This window comes from Parasteatoda tepidariorum, chromosome 1 (genome assembly GCF_982258835.1).
Source record: "Parasteatoda tepidariorum strain Cologne lab strain chromosome 1, Ptep-v5.0, whole genome shotgun sequence".
Classification (NCBI taxonomy): domain Eukaryota; kingdom Metazoa; phylum Arthropoda; class Arachnida; order Araneae; family Theridiidae; genus Parasteatoda; species Parasteatoda tepidariorum.
Window position 1 is genome coordinate 131338750 of NC_141755.1, and position 12974 is coordinate 131351723.

The window sequence follows — 12974 nt, forward strand, 5'->3', positions numbered from 1 at the left end:
GAATACAACAACAAAGATTAACAGTTATAAAAGAGATTTGAGTGTTACAAAAAATTGTTTCAAGAAGTTGACATCATTGCAGAATACCTGGGTGTGTTTGTCAGGCGGGCTTTTGATGCCTACCAAAATGATGACTTGCTTTAAGAGATACTATGGTGTCCCCACAGATGTTGTATAACATTGAGTGATTTAAGGTGACCCCATAGAATAAATGTACAAACTACTTCAAGATGATTACACTTCTTGAGCACATAATGTGTAGTGGCACTATCATGCATAAAACACACACCTTGTTGCACTCCAGCCGACTTACTTTAAGCAACAGTTCATGGAGGACTTGCCGCAAAAAAAAATTACGTTTCTACGTTCAAAGTTATGGCAGCAAGTGCATTTCACTCTCTCAACATTGTTTGTGTTCTATGGTAAGACCAGGCTACATTTTAGATTTCCAAATTCATGACTCATTCCAAAAATTTTTCATGACTATTTCCTCCAACAAAAACACAACAATAAAGCATTAAATAACATTCATCGAAATGATAGGCATAACAGTTATATTCTGCATCTTCATATTTATAGATTTCAAATTTAAAAAAAATGGAGTAAAGAAAGAATTGAAGCAATAAAAGAGCTGAAAAAAAAATCACAAAAGCAAATAATTTTTTCTTCTTCCTTTTTTCTGCAGAATTATATTCTAAAGATACTTTTCTTATTCATCGGCGAGGAAAGAAATAGGGGAGAGGGGGGCACATGTGAACATGGTATGTTTTACCAATATGATTTGAAATAAAAAATCTTGAAAAATTTTCAATTGATGGCAGTATTAGTCCTACCTCCCTGCAAAACTTTCAGAACAATGAGTCATTTTGTTGTCCTATTCTGACAATTTCTTTGTATCAGCTGGTGTTGTATATATTATAATCACTCGCTTCTTCAAGTCAAAGCATAGTATAAATCAGCTAATAAACTAAAATTAACTATTGCAGACCATTATATGAATATTCAGGTAAGTTTACGAAATTTTTTTTTTTTTTACTCAATTAAAAATTCTTTATTTTTCAAGTTAGGTTTAAGAAAGATGAAGGGGCACTTGTGAACAAAACATCAGGGGCAGATGTGAACAGTTCACATATGCCCCTACATAGTATTAAGATTATTATCCTCATGATATTATAAGTTTAAAAAATATGTATGCATTTAAAATTATTATTATTATTTAATTTTCCATAATTAATTTATTAATCGTTAATTTTTTCTTTAAGAATTTCTTTTTATTAAATATTTGATCACGCATATTAACTGATACACCTGAAAAAGATAGAATTGCTAATGCTACAAATGAAAAGATAGAAAAAATGAAAAAAAAAAAAGCATGAAAAAGTATCAGAGAGGAAAGAAAAAGGCCCATTATAACTCCTGAGGAACATGAAATTACGAAAAACCCAACAGCGGAAAAATTATTTTCTTATTGACAGTACTATTGTACAATTTAAATTCCCATAGTAAGCTACAACCCCTACAGTATAATTCGCATCTATATCTATTATATTAAAGATTTTTTTCTTTTAAATATGATGACTACTTTGTGTTTTTAATCTTGTTTATATGTTCCCCAGGCATGTTCACATGTGCCCCTATGGGGGGCACATGTGAACAATTGAAGACATTTTTCTAAAATATCATAAAGTAAAGAAATATTTCACTGAAAAATCTCAAAAAATTCCATAAGACAAAGAAAAGACTATTTAAACACATGGACTTCTTTACGGTTAGAAATTGATGATAATTTTCGAAAAATGAAAAAATAAAAAAATTTGTTCACATGTGCCCCCCTCTCTCCTACTCCTGATTTTTCTGTTCTCATTTCTTAATTTAAAAAAAAAGACTGACTTGCTTCAGCTGGAATTTTAAATTGATAAAATAAAAAAAAATAAAAATATTAAAAATTCTGAAATCACAAAAGATTAAAAGATAATTCACCCTCGAAATGATGTTTTTTCCTTCATTTTTTGAAAGAACACCATCATTTTTAAAGAACATGATAAAAGCATTTTATATTTTAATAAAATAGGACTGTGAGTGGGGATTTTGTTACAAATTCAGATGTTCGGGACATCATAAAATTGGGGGGGGGGGAAGTAAATTCCATTTTTTGGGGACCTAAATCCATGACTTTTGTTTTTAAAAAATAGTTCAAATCATGACAAATACCGAAATTCACGACTTTCGAGGTGTGCAGATACCCTGTAAGTATTCAGCCTTCTTTAATTCCCCCCCCCCCCCACAGAACTATTTATCATTGAATCTTGAATGTTTACACACACTTTCAATAATTAAATTATTTCAGATCAAATTTTACTTACTGAATGTGAAACTGAAATTGAGATTATTCCCAATAGGAAGTAAAACATGAGCTAGTTGCAGAGAAGCCACTTTATTTAAATCTTGGAGAGAGGAAGATTTGATTCTCAATTTTTGACGACAAAGTTTCATCAACCAATCATTCTCAAAGAGAAATATAGCATCCGAAGACTCTTGAAATGAAGAGAGAGATAAGATGGAGTTATAGGCCTGAATTGTGACATCACATTTATGGAAAGGCCACATTATCTAAAAATTAAAAACACTTCAGTAAAATAAAAAAGCTGAAAACTAGTCAATCAATCTGTTAGGGAATTAGAGAATATTTGATAATTTATTGAAAAAATATATACAGTCGGATCTCTATTTAACGAAGTTGCTAAATCCCGATAATAAGTTCATTATATGGAAAATTTGTTAAATAGAAAATCACCTTTTGAAATATTTAAACAACACAAAACAGGTTTTTAACACATTCACTGCCACTAAAAATGATACTTCTATCCTGAGAAGCCGGATTACAAAACAGGGTTTTAATGGTTTAAATGTTCCTTATATTTTACTAGGAAAACCGAAAAAACGAAGAAACATATTATTTTCCTGTTTAGAGAGCGTTTTTTCCCCCCGAAGCTCTGGAGCGTCAGTGGCACACAGACTTAACGTGTCTTCGTGAGTACCACTGACGCTCCAGTGCGTCTGATCAGCATTCTCAGAAACAATATTGAAAATATTTACAAATAATAAGCACAATATACAGATATTGGCAGTCGCGACATAAAAAAATTCGAACAAAAGTTTTGAAAACCAACCACAAAAAATAAAAAAATAATGCTTCACTAACGTGCCGAAACAACCTCTCCGTTCAACTCCAAAAGCCACACTAAACACAGAGCATATAATTTATCATAGTCGATCAACGCGCTAGCACGTCGTCGGCATACCAGGAGGTGCCGCTCTGACATGCCAGTGCCAGCGATTGTGTTAAATTCATAAAAGCTAGTCATAATTAAAATAGCAATGGATACACCTTTATCTTGTAAGATAGTATCTACTATTTGTTTTATAAATCTCAGCCATAAAAGAAATCTGTATATGAATGGAGCAAAACATTACCCAGTGTTACACTACCATGCTACTTACTTTTTCAACTAAAAGATGCCAAATTTACGTATAAAATTATAGCTGCATTTATTTGCTGTATAAAATGATAACTGCAAAGTAATGTTAGACGTACATTACCACCTGCGGTTTTAAGTTTAATTGCTACCGATAAAATCCGTTCATTTTGTCTGAGTTTTTCGTTTGAAATGAATACAAAAGGGAAAGGGATTTCACCGTTCTCTCTAAAAGTAGCCTTGAAAATCAATTTAAGGTCATTTCCACCATAAAATGCGTTAGCAAGTTTGAAATGTTCTAAAATATTTTGGGAAATAGGGAAAGTGGATCTCAAGGAAAAGTTTGTTAAATAGAAAATTCACTTTGCTATTTGGAAATTATTTTACGAAGAAATTTCCAAAATGTTCTTGGTTCCTCCAAAAAATTCGCATAATAGAGAAATTTGTAAAATGGAAGTTCGTTAAATATAAGCCCGACTGTATTTGTCAAATTTTCATAGCTAAAATAACAAAAATAATATTATCCTTCCTTCTTGTATTTAATGCAGATAGCCTAAAGTAATAGTAGAATAATGTTCGTGAATGCTATTTAATAATAATAAGTGATTTATCAGAAAAAAATTAAATTTTTTTCAAACAAATTCCAAACTAAGTAAAATGATAAATTCTTATTTAAAATACGAATTTCAAAACAGGTCGAAATCGTGAAACAGATGAAAGGATTTCCAAATGTATTTTTTTCCCAACAATAATCAAAATGTTATGATTAAAATATATTGATGTTGTTTATGATGATGAAAAAAAAATATAAATAAAATAAAAATAATAATTTTCCAAATGCCTTTTGATAGAAATTCAGTGTCCTATCAATATGACATCAAATATTCATGGTATGGGGACAGTCTCCTTAATAGGGTATAAATTAAGGGGAAGAAAGTAGCATATTAAACATTGATTTAAACATTAATAACAATTTAAAAATGTACGGTTAACCTCATTCATCAAAAATCACTTTAAAAATAGAGTAACATTTATAAGAAACTACTCTAATAAATGTTAAACAATTAATAGAAAATTAGTATATTAGTACAGTAGGGAACCAATTATCCATAACGATCGGGACCATCGCTATTCCGGATAACTGATTTTTCCGGTTTTCTGAATCGATACAAAACCGTTTTTTTATTGTTAAATCCAACTAAAACAAACAAAAATAGTTGGAAATAATCTTAAAAAGAAGAAAAAACGCTGAAGTAATACACTAATGATAATTTCCAAAATGGTGGTAAAGTAAACATCTTTCAAAAAAGAAAGAAAAATCCTAAAATCTTATGAGGAAAAAAACATTTTTTTAAAAAAAAATGGCGGGAAAATTTATTGAATTTCGTTCCGGTTGTTTGGTTTTCTGATTTTCGGGTAACGGGTTCCGTACTGTAGTAAAAATTTCTATACATAAGCAATCTTTTGAATGAATTATTTTAAGAAAGTGAGAAACATAAATTAATCCTCATTCACTAGAGATCTGACTAAAAATGGAATATATTAATCATAAACAATTAATAAAAAGTCATAAATTATTACAATTAATAGTAAAAATGTGTATATACAGGGGTCAGTCTAGGTTTTTCTGAGAGGTACCTATTTTGCGAAAATATAGACATAATTTGCGAAAATTAAAAATTATAGTAAAAAATCGACTAAAAAAATATAGATTTATCGTTTCTTATGAGATACAAAAATAAAATTTTAAGAAAAAGCATTTTGTGAAACTACCGTTTTTCCTAGAGTAGAGTTTGCGAAGATACTGCTAATCGGTAGTAAATTTGGCCTGGACAGACCCCTGATATATATAAGCAGGGGTCTGTCTAGGGCAGGGGTGGCGAAACTTTATGCACCAGTGTGCCATTTTTTCTAAAAAAAATTGCTTAATGAGGCCATAGACGTGCCGTCAAATAATTTTGACTTCGTGATTATTGGGAAAATAATAATACTAAATACTATCAACTCAAAACTCTTTATTTACTATGAAAAATAATACATTTCGCAATGTCTCAGTTCAACTTAAAGTAACATTATTGTGACTTCTGTTGTTGCAGATTAGAAGACAAATAACTTGTATTAGGTAGAGCCCCTGAATTAGACAGGCCGACTTATCATTTATTTTTGAAGCAAAGAGCTAACGTAAGCACATAACACAAATAATACTAACATAAAGTTAACTTGCGAACTTGTTTGCTCCAATATTGCTTGATAGGTCAGCTCTGATAGTATAGGAGTCTTAATATTAGGTTGTAATATGTTAGTTCAAAGATTACTGTTAATTTTTTGCTAGTTATTTACTGTTAGCTTGTTTTTTATGCTTATTAATTGTTTTTTGGCATTAATTGATAGTTATTTGGTTAAAAATTGTTTATTTTTTCGTTTGTTTATTGTGAATTTTAATTTAATTGTTAATATGCTTCATAGTGAGACTTTGCGATGGGCGGCGTGCTCAAAATATTGTGTCGCATGCCCTAAATAGCACGCGACACAATATTTGCGACACCATATCAAAGTGAGTTTTTTTTAGCCGAACATTTTAAAATTAAACAACTAGGGCTCCCTTCTGTAAACTTTGCAGGAAGTCAAAATTCGAATGTTATTCTAAACATTCGAACATTATCTTAAACACTATTGTAAATTTATTCTAACAGGCCTTTATTTCTTAGGAAAAACTTTTTGTCTTCTTTTAACAAAACTTTTTCCTGTATGACCTAGTCAAATGAAACGTGATCAGGTAATGAAAATAACTTTTAGTGTTAGAACTGTTAAATGCACGTTTTTATTAAACTCAAGTTGAAATTTAACTATGCACTATGATTTTTATGGAATTTTAAATTTGAATGCAATTTTAAGTCACAATTTTACAATAGTAAAATTATCTTTTTTATATGGGGAAAAATATACAGAAATTTACCTGTCATAAATGATTTTTATGACAATATTTGAAAATATTTTCTTACTTTATCATATTTTTGCGTTGATTTTTTAATATGATTTTTTATTTTCACAAATGATGTCTAAATTGTCACAAAATAGGTACCTCTCAAAACTACTGTATTTAATGAATGTTAAATAATTTATAAAAGATTAGTGTAATCATTATAATAAAGTATACTTGTTTACTATATTGGTTGAGGATTTTGTTGAAAATTCATCTCGAAACAGCTGAGAGAGATAAGAGCCAAAACCACTTCCTGTACCACCAGCCACTGATGAGAGTTGGAGTAAACTAATTAAATGATCGCAGCGTTCCATCTCTTTGCGTACAGCATTCAAAGCAGCATCCTGTGCAGTTGGTCCGTAGCAGTGATATCCCATGGCCCAATTATTACCCGAGCCCAAGTCATGAACACGGACAGCACCATCATCACGGTAAAACCAAGATCTCCCTTTAAAAGGTTTGGAAATTTCTTCAATTACCTAAAAACATGACCATTCAGTTTAAAATGTTGAAGAATAATAGTTATCTAAATACTGAAAGATGAAAATACCGAGAAATTTCTAACACATATATCGTTTTCAAAAAAGTAGGAGATAGAACGCGCAGAAATAAGTTTCATATACAAAGATACAGCACATTTTGCAATGACTTGCAAATAAATGGAATGCGAGCATAGTAAATTTTAAATGACATTCTTAAAACACATGAAGTTTATATACTTCCTTCGAATTTTCATTTACTTTACTTAAATTTAAAAAATGCACAGATTTAAATCATGATAAAATCATCCATTTAAAGTGATTGTAACTTTTTAAAGAAATCATTAATTTATTATAACTAAAATATTTTTATATATTCTTCAATAAATATATTTTTTAGGATATGGTTATTATGATTCTCTTGATAATGAAGATTTTATACAAAAGAATAGTGAAAGGATGTAAATTAAGGCATTTCAAACTAGGCTAAATAATAATAAGAGACAAAAAGTGACCTGAAATTTTTAAGTCCTAATTTTCTGTATGAATAATAATTTACTAGTACTAACATAATCAATGATACCCATTTAAATGTATGTTTCTTTAAATACAAGCACTTTTAAAACCTAGAGCATATCAACAATGAAAAAAGAATCTAGAGTAACTAGTAAGTAACTTCTATCTAGAGTAACTTAAAATAATTGTTTTTATCTAAACTAATTTACTTTGCAATTGACAAATTGCTTCCCTACCTTTAAAATTCATTAGAATGTTGAGCTTGAACAAAAATAGCTACAACTTTGTTTATTAATTTTATTTTCTGTAGAATAACTAATAGCATTTTCCTGAACTCCAATTAAGGACTTAATTTTATATTTAATTTCACAAAACCATAATAACACCCTACGACCGAACCTTGTATGGGTTAGGTATTAACCCAAAGTGTAAAAGCTAATAATATATACATCGAAACCTCGGCTAAGCAGACATTCTTAGGACCAAAAAAATTTTCCATTTACAAGAACAGTACGTTTTATGTGTATAAAATAATTGGCCATAAACTGCGTTTAAAATAATTGAAATTATATAGAAATATTTAAATGAAATGATCCACAATAATTATTTACATTGCTATTTTTTTCAAATTTAAAGGAAAAAAATAGATGAAGAAATTCAATATATGAACGTACTTTTGTTTTGTATTTATCCAGTTGAAAAGAAAGATGCGACAGAAGTTTGTTTTAAGCAACTTATCATGCCTTCATTATATGTATTAAAACTATTTAACATTTTAAGACTAATTTTTAAATTTTTGCACAGATTAAAATGTATCAGTTCCTTTAATCTTTTTAATGAAATAAAACTTTCTATGCTTTGACTTGATCTATGATGAATACTCTCATGAGGAATTACATAGTTAATTTAGACATTGGAGACATAAAATGACGGAGATTTTACTATACGAGTTAAGTTTTGATGCATCATGCGCAATCATGTAAGTAAAAATTGGGGATAATATAAGCACTTACATTTAGGGAAGATATGTATATAAATCCTAATCGAAGGAAATTGTTTTAAAACCATTATCTACAATAAAACTATTTTATTTTACAAACGAGCAGCCGACCCAATTTTTTAGGTTTACATCTACTAATAATCAACTCCATATCCTTGTCATTTTGAACCTAATCCAGAAGACAAGGGAACTCCTGAATCAAGTATTGGAATAAATTTGCCTTCATGTAGGACCTTTCTGATGGAACTAACCCGTTTTAGCGTTACATGAAGAGGAAAACCTAACACGGTTAGCCTGACAGCAAGAGGACTCTAACCCGTGATCCGTCAACAACTGAGGATATTTCACATTAGGACTGCGCTTGATGCAAGCCGGATGGGGAATTTGTATCGATCTGACATGGCTGGGATTCGAACCTAGTTCACCTCATTGGTAGGCGAACGCTCTATGCCCTGAGCCATCACGGCTCTAGTTGCAATATTCTCTTTTCTACCTCTTGTGACAGTATGCCAAGCAATCAACATATTGCAGTACAGACAATAACACAATCTGCTGAGGTAGAAGAGAGGTATTTTTGCCATCAGCAGATATTTTATCACCAAAGAAATGTTTTTTTTAACAAATAAGGAGAAATTTGAGAATATATGGATAAACTGGAGATAGTCATAAAATACAGGAGTCTTCATTAAAAAACAAGAGACTCGACAGGTATGACAATATTTCAGAATATTCTGTTTGGGAAAGATCAGATATTTTAAAAGAAGCATATAGAGATAAATCTGAAGACAAAACAGGAGAAATTTACTAAAATATAAATTGAAAAATAACTAATACCTGCCACACATCTTTTAAAATTCTAGTATAGTTATTATTTTGATTAAAATAAAAAAATAATTTTTTTGATAATCTGAGTTTTCATTAGATGATTTCATTTCATGATATCATGAAATTTTTATAATGTTTTCCTTCAAGTTTGTGATACAAAATTTGACTGCATCACATTTTTACAAATTGCTTTGGACAAAATAAAAACATGAACCGAGTAAAATAAATAAATAGCCAACTAAAATTAAATAATTCAAATCAGAAAATCGCTGATATTACCTTGGGCTCTGTGTCAAACAAAACTGATCGGGCAAAGATTTTATCCTCAGCATCAATAAAGAACCTGAAAAAAAAAATAATAATTTAACAAAGGAAATAACCTAATTTTCATTTTCAGTCTAAAGCTTAAAATATAGATCTAAATAAAATATGGAGTCAACGAGCCTTCTTTGAAATTAAAATTAATGCATGTTTTCTTGTATACACTCATTGTGAGGGGGAAAAAAAACTTTACAACATACATTTTCCACAATACATGAAGCTCTGACATTCCATTATATTCCTTGAGTAAATTTATAATTATTTCACCTAAAAACAAGCATTCCTTAAAATATGAAACAGATCATTTATAACAGCAAGCCAACATTCTTTACATAATACTAGTTTTATTTAATACTAGTTACGTAATTGCGTAGTACCCACACAATATTGATGATCAAAACAAGCTATGGGTGGCGTAGAGCAGAACTTTCTACCAAAGGCAACACTTCATGCTTTCGCCATCAGCGTGTGGAGAGTCGTAGAAGGAGGTAGTATGTTAGTTTCTCTCTTGATTTTCATATAGATAAATCTCTTTTAAGTTAGGAAACTACATGGAATTAAAAACTACATTGAACATAGATCTTAAAGAAATCATTGCGGAAATTTAAAAAAAATATTTTTAACAATTAAATACGTAATGAAATCGTAGTACATTCCTATACAAATGAAAAGAGAGGGCATTCATTGTGATCGCCTACATGGAATGCTGGCAATCAACTGACGCTCCTGATATATAAAGATACTGTTCAATTTTTTTAAAATCAGTATTCATAAAATTAAAGCTACATTAAACATTAATTTGAAAACAAATCAGTATGCACAATTAAATAAAATTAAAAAATGATATTTAAATTATTTTTACGGCTAAAATATTATTATTTTAAAATCCTACACATATTTGGCGCTCAACACATGCTTTTTAAACATTTTAAGCCAGAAAAAAATTCATTTTTGAAATTTTCAGAAATTTAAATTCTAGCACCCACTGTCCGCTCTATATCAGAGTAGTATAACAATTTCCCCTGAAATGTGTTGATGTGGTCTTAAATATTAATAAAAATTGTATGTAAGTTCTTTTAATCTTGCTTTATAGCAGTAAACAGCTTTATAACACAAAATACAATTTCAGATTATTTATAATATCAATTAAACTATACCTCAAAATAATTTTGTCAAAAAATAATTCTTAGACGAATATTTGGCCAACCGAACATATAGCAAAAGGACCGAATGTTTGCTGTATCCCAAATTGATATTAAGTTTATTACAGGACATGAATTTGAAGTTGCTGAATCGATGATAACAACCTAGTCATGGCAAGTAAGAATTTTTGATAAGTTGGTAGTTGGCACAAACAGGATCTCCAACACTTAAACACTGCATAATTTTTATTTAGATTATAAAATGTTAGAGGGCTTGCCTTCCAACGAGGAGACTTAGGTTTGAATCTTAGTAATGGCTTACGAATTCTGCAAACGGCTCACACCGACCACAGTGCTGATGTTAAATGTCCTCAGTGGTAGACAGATCATGGGTTAAAGTGCCATGTAGTCAGACTAACCGTGGGAGGTTTTCCTCTTCATGTGACGAAAATGCAATTTAGTTCCCTTAAAAAGTTCTCCCAATGCTTGATCCACAATTTCTCTTGTTTTCTGAATTTTGTTCAAAATTGCAAGGAACATTGGTAGACTCAGAATTGGGTCGGCTGTTCAACACTGATAATAAAATAAAATAATAGATGCTGAACAAATGAATACACATTACTTACTATTTACAGGGTATCTGCTACATTTTAGATTTTCAAATCCATGTCTTTTTATGACTCATGCCAATAATTTTTCATGACTTAACGAAGTTACTAATTTCTGCGACAAAAACGCGACAATAAATTTAAAAAATCATTATAACATTCATTGAAATGATAGATATAACCAAAACTGTTATACCCTGCATCTTCATATTTATAGATTTTAAATTTAAAAACAGAGTAAAGAAAGAGTAGAAGCAATAAAATAGCTGAAAAAAATACAAAAGCAAATAATATTTTTTTCTCTTTTTTTCTGCAGAACAACGTTCAAAAGATACTTTTCTTGTTCATCGGAAAGGAAAGAAATACTCCTGATTTTTCTGCTCTCATTTCGGAATAAAAATATTAGCCAATGACTGACTTGCTTCTGCTTCAGCTAGAATTTGAAATTGATAAAATAAATAAATAAAAAAAATTCTGAAATCATAGAAGTTTAAAAGATAATTCGCTCTAGAAATGATGTTTTTTCTTTCATTTTTTGAAAGAACACGATAAAAACATTTTATATTTTAATCAAATCTGTGAGTGGGGATTTAGTTACAAATTCAGATATTCTGAACACCATGAAATTGAAATCCACTTTAAAAATTAGATTTTTCGGCAACCCTAAATTCATGACTTTCCAGGTGATCGGATACCCTGTATTTATAATAAAATTTTTCAAAGAATGGGCGAAAATAAGGTTCATGAAGAGGTAAAGTTAGATTATATTCGAATTTCTTTCAATAAGAAATAGTAAAAGAAAAGGAATAGTAAAAATTTTCTTTCGTAATTTGAAAATGAAAACTTTTTTGTTAAAAAAAAATTTGCCATAACTTGATTTCGGCAATTAACTTAAATTTCCAAACGTATTACTACCTATGAAAAGTTTCGTCACTAAAAGAAGAATTTGCGGAAGATTGGTTTTTAACAACATCTGATAATAGATCAAAAAAACATTGCCCGAGTTGATTCCCACACTGTCCGGTTTGTGTAACAACGTATGACATAGTTCTTTTTTATCAATTTTCATAATTTAAATTTAATTAAGCTAAACTACAAAACATTAGCAAAATATACAATCAAAGAAAGAGCACTGCTTTTCACAAATGATCCAGTAACTGGTTGATCGTGTAAAGCTATACACAGATGGCGCTAAGAGTTAAAATTCGTAGACGGGTCACTAGATTCGATTGATTTTTATGCTTATAAGCTTAAAAACAGTGCCATCCAATACTATTATACTTATAGTGGTTAGATTATAACGTGTTTTTTAATCTAACTTTCAGCAAATGAATTCGGAAGATTTTGCAAGCATACAATGCTATCCAAAATAAAAAAAGGGACGATCTTTCTCACTAATGGATGGTGTTTTCTACACTAGGTAACGCTGCAAGCTCGGTACCGCCTAAATTTCCGGGTTACTGTTTCCGTTGTATTTTAAAGCCATTTGGCATCATTGTGTTTTGAGATTCTTGCAAACAATGTATTTTATTACTTATTACTTGTGTTTACAATGCTAAAAGTGTTAACACTAACGCAAGATGGTACACAGCTTGCAACAAGAACAAACAGGAATAAACTTATG

General features: G+C 29.9%; 1 protein-coding gene across 6 annotated transcripts in view; it reads right to left on the bottom strand.

Annotated features, from left to right (window-relative positions):
• LOC107454022 (tubulin delta chain) overlaps positions 1–12581 on the bottom strand; it is a 37382-nt gene extending 24801 nt beyond the window's left edge. For 4 of the 6 annotated variants that reach the window (XR_015429685.1, XR_015429682.1, XR_015429686.1 and 1 more), the window contains exons 1-4: positions 12266–12511; positions 9559–9622; positions 6642–6938; positions 2364–2610 (exon numbers count right to left, since the gene is read on the bottom strand). Coding sequence is in view for 3 of the 6 variants with exons in the window: in XM_087153151.1 (XP_087009277.1) it covers positions 2364–2610; positions 6642–6938; positions 9559–9622; positions 12266–12396 (739 nt within the window). In the remaining 3 variants the exon portion in view is untranslated. Of the gene's footprint in view, positions 1–2363; positions 2611–6641; positions 6939–9558; positions 9623–11064; positions 11316–12265 lie in introns of those variants that run through there. The other 2 variants (XM_016071065.4, XM_071178162.2) reach the window with 2 other exon arrangements.
• Positions 12582–12974: the final 393 nt, after the last annotated feature.